The following is a 12,400-nucleotide window of genomic DNA, read 5'->3' on the forward strand; positions in this document are numbered from 1 at the left end:
AATCTTGGTGGGAATGTTTTCCCATTTGTGCTTTTTCAATCAGTGCTGTATAACTGTCTTGTTTTTTGCATTTTGTAGGGGAAGAAGAGGACCTATAAAAACCTAATTTATTCCAACCTTAAATGCCAGTACACCTCCAAAGTGAATGTTGCAAATTGTGCTTTATATACACAGCATATGTATCAAAGCTGCAAAAGTATTGTGATCCAATACGAAGCACTGAGATAATCTCTGATAATATTGGGTGCAATCAGTTTTGCTGTTGCCATCCATTTAGATAGGGTTTCTATAGGTGTTGCACAAGAAGAAAAATGAAGTTACATACCAGCAGGTACAGTCTTAGTTGACTAACACAACCCAGAGAACTGCAGCTAGAAGGCTGAATATCTCTTTATCTTAAATTATATGTATTTTGGTAGATGCTTTCAAGTACCATGCATTTTATTGGCTAGAGTACTTCTTTCACAGCACAACGAAAGCATTTTTAAAATTTGAAACACCTAGAAGCATATAGCATCTACACTTTAAGTGTATGTACAAATTCAACAAAATATCTACATAAAAAAGCTTACTTAAAATTAAACTTGATGCAAGTTATGAAAAACCAATTTATTGGCAAATGAAACTGAGCATTCCTTCAACCATAGGTTGTTATATAAAATTTTGTATTTGGAGGTAAACCATTCACATGATACAGAGTTTGTGTATATGATTTTCTAACTGATGACAGTGGTCATTTGTGACTAAATTTACTTAGCTTTTGTCAAATTACTTGAAAGCTACAGTTCTTAAGTAGCAATTTACACACTGCTTCATGCCAAGCACATTGCTAAAGCTGTGTCACCGTATTCACTGGGACTTGGACCACTGGAAAAGGACATGTGCGGTTGTGACCATGGTGTCATAGTATATCGTGAGAAGTACTGCATTCCTGTGTTAGCAGAATGTACTATTTAAGCCATTTTTGTATGTAATGCGTAAGTCCATGAAAATATAAGTTGCATTAGCTTCTCCATAGTTTATATCCATAAAAGGTAAAAAAAAAAAAGAAATCTTAATGCTCTTTGAGTAACTTAAATACAAATTCTTCTGAATTAATCCAACTTATCTGGGAATTTAAAAAGAATTAAATTACTTTGGCAATGACAGCAGTTCAAGAATCGTCTGCTATTGTACTGGCCAGGTGTGCACACAATCCATTGGGAACATTTCCTTCAGTGGCCCATGAACAGGTTTAGAGTTGTGCAAGAGCCCTTTTGCAATTCTTTCATTTCATCGTCAACTTGCAGGGGAAATGTTCCTGGTGGGTTATAGCCAGCTACAGTACAATATGGAATGCATATTACTTAAAGGCACTGAATGTATTCTGCCCTGTATGTTTCTGGAATAACTTTTAGCTCATTTGAAAATTTTGCTTCCATAGCTGTACAAATTCCAAAATGTATTACAATGTATATTGTTGTATGCCCTAAAAAAAACCCCCCAAACAAAACAAAAACACAACATACATTGGATGTCAAAAAGAGAACACTGTACTGCAGTAATACTCGATAGATTAGAAAGACTATAAAGTAAGAGAAGCAAAGAGCAGGTATCAGGATCTCAGTAAGCATCAGCAAATGCAGGTGTCATACTTAAAGTCATTGATCATATACTGTACATACTGTTCCTAACTGTCTTGCAAAAAGACATCATGATAGCTAGACATTAAGTCACCAATTTCACAACAATGTCCACAAAGACATTGAAGTTCTATTTAATACTACTATAACACTCTGACAATGAAATGTACTTCATATCCAGGGATTCAGTTGAGGACTGCATAACAAAGTATCAAAATCATTTTCAATGGCATAACTGGCTTTGTCTGTGATATATGCAGCACTTTGCATGCATTATACTGTATTTTCAGTATGCTTAGTTTACATTGCTCTTTTTAGTTTTGTAAAAAAGCAAGTTCTGTGCAAAATGTTTCCAGTTTTGCATTATGATTCATACTTACTGTTGTTATATAGAGTAACGGTTTCACCTATATGTACTTAGAGCATAAACACTTTGCTGGGTAAAACATTGGTTTTCTTCATGTCCATAACATGGGGATGACGTACAAGTGCTTGAAAAAATAATGGCAATGTTGTCGGAATGGGGCACAGCTTCTTTATCTAGACAAATGAATTCATTGCATTAACTGGAGAAGGAGCCTCAGAACTTTCATTTCCTTCTGCAGGTTCTTTCTCTTTTTTACCACTGTATTGTCCAATAAAAGAGCCATCCTCATTGAACTGACCATTGACCCCTTCTCCATAGTCAACTAAACTATCATCGCTGTCCTCCTTTTTCACAGTCCTGTCTGAAGGTGTCCTGCTTCCTTTTTTTAGAGGCTTGTGGTCATCAGCATCACTGAAAAAATAAAGAGGTTTTCTTTTTACAGTAATTGACACATAACTGAGACAAGCAATGTAAAACCCACAGTGCATGCAGATTTTTGAAAAGGATGCGGCATCCCACAGTCATTTAGTAAACCCAATCAAATGGTGGAAACAAATTAATACAATGTAACTGACATGTATATATGGTGCAGTAATGGTTTAAACGCAGAATGCCTCCAGCAGTGGAAGTCTATTTCCCCCACCTTGCATGGCTTCTCGGTGATTACAATAAAAATCAACTCCCAATTTTGAAGCAAAGTAAGAAAAATAATGCAAGCATTAGGAAGGGCCTTTTGTTCTTCAAATATAAAGCTTATGGTGTGTTGTGAAATTAGTCTGTTAAACTTCTTAATTCTTGATTCCTGCAGATGAATGAGGAATGAATTTGATTAAATGAAAAAACACAGATTCTCCTCATTATTAGGAAAATACAATAAACAGTTTTGCATTTGGGGTAATTTGTTACATTACAAACACCAGCTTTGAAACATTTAACCTTACCTTTCAAGAGACCTACATATTCCATTAAAAGGGTGCAGAAGAAACAAATGAAAATAGCCTAAGAAGAAAAGCAAAGTCCATATCCTGATATTGATCAGATTTGGGTTAAATCAGAACCAGAGCTCAATTCACCACATTTTTAAATTAAAGGAAATTGGTGTTTCCACAGAGTGATTGACTATTTTAGAAAGATCTGTTAGCACCTATGGAATAAATGGTTTACCTAGTCATTAGTAGGAGGCGGTGTTGCCAACAGTGTGAAAAGATGCTGCTGTTGCCGGATGGAAATATGATAAATACAGTCTACATACAGTAACGGCACATGCATCATGGTCTATTCCAGTGATCAGCTATGCATACATTGGTAGTCATTCCCACAGTCCAGGCGTGCCAGTGCATCCTGGTGCCCTGCTACCATGCAGTGATGGATGTGGCCTATGCTCTTCTCGAAGTTCAACCATGTAGCTATAGCAGCACCGTAAGAATGGATTTATATTACCAGAACAATTCCAGACTCCATCCCACATGCTATTTGACAGGAAATAGTCACATAGAGGGGTGATGCACGTACCTTATCTCCCAGAGCAGCATGCCTCATCATTAATATGGGAAGCCTTAGTTGTCTAATCTTTATTATTTTCACAAAGGATGCAGCCATGTGGAAATGTCTTCCAAACTATTCTGCCTATGTATAACTCAGACCTAAGCTTGCCAATTAACCTGGGTGACATGTTTTGTAGTTTGGCCATATTCCACACCTGTCACTTCATAGCCACTTTTCTCACCATTTACATGACTAAGAGAGACCATATCCTACACAGCAGGACATGACCTTTAACCTCACTGCAGGGTTATCTACAATGCCAGGTATCCACCCGTGTGAATCTACATGAGGAAGCCAGTGTATGGACATACTACCTATGGGGTGCCTCCAAAGAAGGCCACTTTCTACAGTGTCTTAGCTGAAGTCTTTAGCTTTAGTTCCTGTCATGGATTTGTGCCAATCTGGGCCAAGCAGAAGTATGCAGTGCATGGAGCTTTGCCCATGGAACATAATATATTGACTCAGTGTTGTTCCTTGGAACAGGTATGAATTACATCTAATCATCTCCTTACTTTGTTCTGCTTCTAAACCCAAGCATTTCTATCTACTTTGCCATGTAATTTTCTGTTAGGCAAGGTTTAAAACCCTCAGCATAGAGGAGATAGGAAAAGGACAAGGTAAAGAAATGTGCATTAAGATGATGCACAACTGTAGTACATCTCTTCCTCATAAAATTTTTTTTGGTCTACTCTAAAGTAATTTTTGCTTTTGAAATTCCTTCATTGTTTGATAGATCATCTCATGGGGAAATGCAGCTCTGCTCCTAGTATCACAAGGGATTGATCCTTGATCTTTGCTCTTAGCTTCCATTGGGCTATCCTGTCCTCAAAACTTTTGAGCTTTCAGCCCACTTTCCAGACAGCAAAGAATCTAAGCATTGACAAGGAATACTCATGTTCTAAATGTAGATCGAGATACGGTGTTCGTGGCTATATCTAACAAACAGTTAAACTTGTCTCCTGGAAATTACTGTACTCTTCATTGCATAGAGGAAAAATTGCCTTGCTGAATCCATCTTAAGGTACTGGGTACTGTATGACAGAGTGGATTGTGGAAGAATTTACAAGCTGTGTGTCACATATCAGGAAGAAAATGACTTGACTGCTTTGCATTAATAGCGGACAAACTATTAGATGTCCATGTCCTAATGTTGCCCATGTCATTATTTATCTGCTAGTGCCAATGTGCTATACATTGGAATATATGGAATGCGAACAGCTTAACTCAGACAGGAGAGGAAGGTGAAGGATACACAAGTATATTTAACTTTCAGAGTCACAACTTATTTTGAAAAGTCACAGAAATGGGGCTTGGGGAGAAAAGCTAATCAGCTCATGACACACTCCAAACAATATTTACTCTCAAGTCCTACTAAGTTAAATAGGATTCTTTCATTAGCATAATTAAGTTTGTAGGTGTAGTTTGGTGGAAAGCAGTACACTACACTTGGAATATTATCAGGCATGTGCATAAGATTTTGAATCATTGGATATATATGATTTATATAGTATGTTTTATATTCAGAGGAACACTGTGTAGATTTTACTTCCCAACTACACATTACATGCTCAGTATGTGAATTTTACTTCCATTCACTACAAGCTGTCTCATTCTCTGTCTGTTTTGACCCAGATCTCTCTCTCCCTCAATGTTTCAATTTTGAACAGTATCATACAATATAATTTTTAAACAATACTCTGATGAAATGTGAGTTCCCATATTACAAAATCATCAGATTTTCATTGTGATACAATTATATATGCAAATTTGTGTTTCTTCTGAAGTCTTCAACAGGACTTAAAAATGTTTTGAACTAAACATGTTTTGAACTAAAATACAAATAAAGACACTCCTGAATATTGTAAAGCTATATCACTCTTAAGAAAATGTTATTTATATCCCACACTGGTATCTTGTGTAAGTCATTTTTACCTGTATAAAGCCAGAACAAACTGAAAAATTTACTTTTTGTGTAGTGTTATACATAAGCAATCAGCAAACATGATGAAAAAACAACAGGAATACGGAAGAAATCATGTTACTCCACTGTCCCTATTTTTTCACGTGCAGAATATCACAGCAGCATGCACTTCAGTACATTCTAATGGAGTGATCACTTCTACAGTGGATATTGTTACACAAAAACTTTTGCAATCATAATGACAGCAAATATATTATCTAGCACCAAAGATAATGGAGTAGCTCCTTGCACACTGGAGTCACTCCATGGATATCCATGCTTCCCTTTGGCTTTTCCACTTCCACCTCATTTATTAATTCTTATAGCAATTTTTAACAATATGCATGGCCTATCTGTTGTAACAAACAGTATACAAATTATGACTAGATGCAAAAAAGTTTTGACATATAAGGAAAAGCCTTGTTAAACTAGAACTTACGCTAATGGACTGGAGAGAAAAAAATTAATCTGCTCATGGAAGGAGAACTCCAAGGAACAATGACTGGGTTTTAACAAAGTTTCAGTGGGGATTGAGTATGAGCTACAATGAAATGTGGCTCTTGTTAAAATGTAGGTGAGTTCAGAAGTTCTCAAAAACTGATACCTATTGGAACAATCTCTTACTTTTCCAATATGTGATAGTATAAAGGAGGCTTTAAAATGACAATTAATCTTTATATATGAGTATTGGTTATAATAATCATTCAAATATTAAGATCCTAGTTTAAGATCTTAAACTTAACATCAATCTCATGTTTTTCCATAAATCAACTCCTGCTCCAAAAAGCCTTTTGACAACTGTCCTTGAAGACAGATACTTTCTACTGTTATAATTATATAGGGGGTAGCAGCAAAGTTATTCATAACAGCAGTGAATTGTTCCAGTGAGGTCTAAAGCTTTAATCTAGTATGTTGCTCCTGATTTTAAATAATTGATCTAATGATACTAATAGAGTGTTAGTTGGTGGACAACAGAACAAACCCATCAGTGTGTGATGAACATGGTCTGTATTAGTTTTGCAAAGGTGGTAGGGGAAGCATAACTGCTACAACTCAACTGAGAGATATTCTACACCGTTCTGCCCCCTTGCATTTTCAATGTAACTCTCCAGCATGGTACAGTATACCTTGTTTCACAGAAGATATCATCAAAATGTCTGAGGAAAAGGAATATTTCCACCATCAATCATCCCATCAATCTACTAAAGGGTTAAGAAAATTACCCAGATACATTCACCTTAGGAAAACTGTATGCAAACCATATTGGACAAACTCAGCTGATGTACATTAACTGGACTGTTGATATTTGAGGGTGCAATAAAATGGGAAACTCCCGCCATGCGATCCACCCAGCCCATGTGTTCTCCTCCACCTATGTAAGGAGACTGTGTGGGCTGGCTCTGTGCATCAGCAAACATGTGTGGAAGTTGTGCATCTTCCTAGCGATGTACTCAAAATAACACATGGAGGTCAACGTGCCTGACAATGAATATGCTTATATCTCCCCCATGTGAGGGAAATCTTTGGCTTGTCAGGACTCCCTCCCACCCATCGTGAAGAGTCTCTACATGCACATCAGTACCTGGCTTGTTCTCACACTTGCAGAATGTCTGGTGGCAAGTGCAGCACTGTGAGGGACAAGTGCTACCCTCCTCTCTGCATGTGTGAATGTTCATCTGGACCACCAGCAATCTGGGATACCAGCAAGCATATGTGGCTGAGCACTGATTTCCAATCTGCCATGGTGATTAATTTGGTTTTCAAAAGGAAGTTGACTAACAACACTGCTAAAGATCTACCTTGGTGTTAAGAAAGAGTTCATAGCAGTAATGTTTACAAGAAGGTCACCATAGGATTGTATCTTTCCTGCAGTTCTTTCTGTTACTTATTTATGAAAATGCACCCCTTACTGGATAAAATTGAAATGCACTATTTTTTTTATTTTCATTTGTGGGATCTACGTTTATTCCTGAAGAATTAAGACCATTTTAAAGTATATCATTCCTTTAAAAGAGAATAAAATTCCCACCCTTACATGAATACATTTTGTATGGTTAGTCTAATTTTCACAATCAGGTTTATGCATACTATTGTTTTCCTCAAAAAATCATTAAAAGCTTTCACATTTCCATTGCAGCAGAAAAAAAAACATTATTTGCAGTACTGATACACAGACTGTTTTGAAAACCTGAATATCAAACATGAAATTCAATTGAATACAAATTAAAATTAATGTTTTATATTATATATTATATAAGATATATAGGAACATGCACTCATAAACACACAATAACTACAAAATACAAATGCTATATATAAAAACAGCTTATGCATCCAAAAGGTCCAATAGGTCCAATAATTTTCTGAATTCTTCTTCTTTATTCTTTGTTAATGTTGTAAATATTTATTTTGATTTCTTTTTCAATTAACAATCGCATACTAAAATCAGATCATGCTGAGCCGTATACATGGATAACGTATAGAGGAATTGTTTTGTATTGCATGATACTTCTAGTGTTCCATAGCCCAAAATATTTGGACTTTGCTAAAACCTATATTTTTTTTTCATAAAAGGAGCTCAGTCAAGGAGCTCAAGCATATATATCCGATATACACTTTAGATAAATTGCTTTGAAAATAATGGGTAGCAGCACTCATTTCAGAAAGTTTTTTGTTTCATTTATTACTGTAGAACACAGTAGTTTCTTAGAAAATAAGTTAATTGATCAGATTTTTCTCACAATCTTATTTCTTGTAGTTTTATTTTACAAATATCCATATTTATTGTCTAAATAATGAAAAAATACTTACACAGTTGGTTGAATTGTTTCTGTGATTTTTCTATATGCTAGTAATGATGCAGATTCTAATGTCTGTATAATTAAAAACAAAACAAAAACAAAACTGCAGATTTACACACATGTGTACCTGCACAGAGGTGGACACTAGTGTGAGTGCACTGTTACAGCATATGCAAAAATCATACTAGGAAAAGGGGTGCCCTCCTTTTTGCACACTAAAAAAGGAAGTGATAACACTGTTTCCATAGGGACTGCATCAAAGGTTTAGCTGGGTTACCCAGGGAACCCATCTCAAATGGAAAGGAATGAATTTAAAGTGACATGACTTTTGCAGAAAAATTCTCGTCATGGTTTGGAGCTCAGATGAATGGATTCAGTATTGTTCTGAAGTGAGAAACAGGAACAGGAATGGGGAATCTTGAGTTCCAAGTGAAAAAGGCTGAGCATTAGTTTCTTTCAGTAAAAGTGAATGAAGGGGAACAGTGGGTGTCTTGAGGGAAAGGTAGCAGGGTCTAAAGTAGACTTAATAAATGAAAGGGCAGCAAAATGGTTGTGTGAAAGCAAGGCTGCTCCTACAGCCTATGTTGCTTTCCTCTCTCTAGTTAGTCATAATGCATAACTAAGACTAATCCTAGATACAATCTATTACCTTTGGGTCCTTTAAAACTGTTATTCCAGTTGAAAATCTACACATGCTCAGAAGTATTCTAATTTAGAGTTCCTAAAATTTGATGTTTGATCAATGAAAGCATTATGAAACATCTTTTACTAAGACATAGACAGAACAGGAAAATCACATAATGCATGCAAGAATGACAAGTAAATCCATTTTGCTTATTTGGTTAAATAAAGCTCATCTACAGAATACTCAAAGCAAAGATCGTAAGGCTGAATTCAAGGTTTCACCTTGATTACAGAGGAAATTCTTCCAGGAAGGGCACAACATACTTTCTCACATACTGTACACCTTTGTCTGGTAAGTTGCATTGCACAAAAGAAGAGTCTGTATGCTGCTAGATAGCATATTCTTTTGATTGCTGAAATTTCAGAAGCTAAGTATACCTAGCATATGTTAATAAGTTTATCAAAGAAATTAAAAAAGACTGTGTCTCCCAGATATACCTTGGCATTACAAAGCAAAGTCAACGGTGTCAAAGGAAAATTAATTCTTACTCCTAGGATATGTACTGCAGAAAGCATATTGATTGTCTGACTGGGAACTTTGAAAGATGTAAATGAAAGGTTTGGGGATTTTTAAAAGTTTCCAATAACAGCATTATTTTTTTAATATCAGACAATTTAATATAATGCCACTAATGTTTGCTCTTCCTGCTCATGCAGCTCTACAAACCATTACAATTTTAATATATGTTCTATGTGGCTTATTATACAGATGAATACTTGCATACTAACCCCAGCCCATCTTAGTATATCAAAAATTAACATGAATACCTGAACAACTGCAAAGTAAATACAGATTTCAGGATATCTGGATTTTGTTGAGAGATGAGAGGATGACAACATCAAGTAAAATTGAATATTTGCTATTTGCAGGTATAAAACCTGTTATTGTAAATTAGTCAGTTAAATGTTTACATGAATATTTATTTTATACAAGAAATATAAAATAAATACATATTTGTATTATCTTATGGAATCTTTACTCAAACCATCTGATTAAATTTGAAATTTTCTTATAAATACCATTTAATAGTTTTTATGACACAAATAGCAAACTTGAAGGTGATAGATGAGAGACGCATGCCAAAGTGGTAAGATAAACAAAGTGAGGCTAAAGAAACTTAGAAAATTATACAATATAAATAATGAAGTTCATCAAAAGGTTTTACAAATTCATAGCAAACTTTATCATTTCTTCTCAATTAAATTTTATTACCCACTATTCATCTTCTCACTTCAGAGGCAGGCAGATACAAAATGTAGAAGAGGTGTGTGTGCACCTGTATTGTGAATGTGAGTCCGTTACGCAGATCAGCAGCCAACTCAACTCAATAAATTATTCCATAGATTATGTGCAAATAACTCAACATATGGCTGACAATATATTCAGTTGATAAAATGTATATATTTAGCACAGGAACAAGAAAGAAAAAAATAATCCTGATTGCAGTAGAAGAAAAAGGCATTTAGGTGGATTGAGAAGCACAGATAAGTCAAGTGTGCTTATTATTGTGTTTTTCATGGCAACACCCAGGACACTACATAATCTCTTCATTCATTGTAGGCAACATACCCCTGTAGTACTTGAGTTAAAAAAGTTACCCATGAAATTTGTGGAAGCATCCTGAAAAATATGTAGAAAAGGTGAGGAGCACTAAGTGAATAACATAACACTTTCTGCAGCTTACTGATCCACTTTGCACCCCGGGCACATCCCACAGGCCCTGCCCTAAAATGCTGTTGGCTGGGTTCTGGGAGTCAAGCCTTACAGTGGATCTGAAAGGGAAACTTTTCCTTCTGATTTTCGGAATGATAGGCAGATGATCCTTAGCTACCTGTAGTGGAGATGCAATACTAGAGTCTCTTCACTAGCAGCCTAAGCACTAGAATCTTTCTGGGATAGTGAGTTGGTTTCGGTCAGAAAAAAAAACCATTCTGGATGATTGTAATAAAAGCAGAATGTCTCAATGAATAGGGTGGATTAAGTAGATGGATCTTCAGGTAAGTCTTAAGCTTGGAAAACAAAATCTCTATTAATTAAAAACGTCTGCCTACCATGTGCTGCAGTGTCACCATGCACTGGGCAACTCACAGTGGGGTTTATGTCACACAAATAGTTCCAATAATTTTCTTTATTGTTTTTATTTTTTAAATTGGAAATATAGCACTAAAGTTATGGGAAAAGGTTTGAAATACACGAATTCTTGGGTAAGGGGTGGATAGAGAAAAGTTTCCAAAAGGGCACATTGCATCATGTTTAGCAAGAATCATGGAATAACTGACTCTAGTGGTGGTGGGCCACCCATTTGCTTGCATCTGCCTTGTCTCTAAGCGAAAAGAAGCAAATCCCATTACCACCAAATGGCCCAGGAATTCCCATCTCAAAAGAGATTTCAGTAGAATGAATTAAATGTGTAACTTCTCTTAACTACTTCAGATATTCTGGTTTCATGCAATTATTTACAAACTGGCAATGGAACTGGTGATTTTACAGATTAACATGCAAGTTGTTTTGAGACATATATTGAAATCCTTTCTTAGCTCCCATGTGATTTGATGATTGCATCTAGAACTGAGTTGCTTGACTCGTAAAAACCTTACCAGAGAATTGGCAAAATTCTGCATGACTATCAAGTAGTCCAGGAAAAAAGGCATCCCATGTACAAGCTGCATTTGAATAATTTCTCCTGGTCAATAACTGTCAGTATTTGATTACTTTGGACCATTGTTATTAGTTCACAGTTTTAAAAATTATTGTTTCCCAGCAAAACCGAAATAGAAGAAACTAATAATCTTTAAAATGTTCTGTACTGAAAGAGTCATGGAATCACACCGGATCTACTCTTTGTCATTCAGAATTATACAGTGCATTGCTTACTGCAGTGAATTAAAATACTGAGTTACCATTACAAATGAGAAATAAAGTGTTTAGAATTGCACCACATAAAACTAAACATACATTTAAATATAACACAACATAAAATGTAACACGCAGCACTGATCATTGAAGGAAATAATGCTCTCTTGTTTAAACCCAACTTGTTGGATTAAAACAGTAACAGTATGTTTGAATTATATTACATAGTGCTGCCCCTATATATTCACTAATTTGAAGAGCATGCTTTTTTCAGGCAGAGCATGCAGCTAATTTGTTTTCTTTAAGAATGATTAATGGTTTTTTAAGAAAGACAGACAAGAAGAAACTGCAGCTACTCTAGGGCCATTCTCTGGTTTGTATCCGTTTACTTTATGATGAAGCTCATCTTTTATGTGCTGGTTAGGTGTTTTGCTTTGTTTTGGTCAAACAAGATGCTTAGAATTTTCTGTATCTGATTACTGAGCTACCAAGGCAAAAACCAAAATCTAAGTAGCGCTGCAGTCAATTTTATTTTCACTAAGTTTAAATTTAACTCAGGACAGTTAT

At 35.6% G+C, this 12,400-nt stretch overlaps 1 protein-coding gene across 2 annotated transcripts in view; it reads right to left on the reverse strand.

The window, feature by feature from the left end:
- Positions 1 to 1,951: 1,951 nt before the first annotated feature.
- Positions 1,952 to 12,400, reverse strand: part of NRCAM (neuronal cell adhesion molecule) — a 76,744-nt gene continuing 66,295 nt past the window's right edge. For both annotated transcript variants that reach the window (XM_044423078.1, XM_044423077.1), the window contains one exon: positions 1,952 to 2,400. In XM_044423078.1, coding sequence (XP_044279013.1) covers positions 2,163 to 2,400 — 238 coding nt within the window. In that variant the 3' untranslated portion in view covers positions 1,952 to 2,162. The remainder of the gene's footprint in view (positions 2,401 to 12,400) is intronic.

This window comes from Varanus komodoensis, unplaced genomic scaffold, assembly GCF_004798865.1.
Source record: "Varanus komodoensis strain SLA01 unplaced genomic scaffold, ASM479886v1 scaffold13_1, whole genome shotgun sequence".
Classification (NCBI taxonomy): domain Eukaryota; kingdom Metazoa; phylum Chordata; class Lepidosauria; order Squamata; family Varanidae; genus Varanus; species Varanus komodoensis.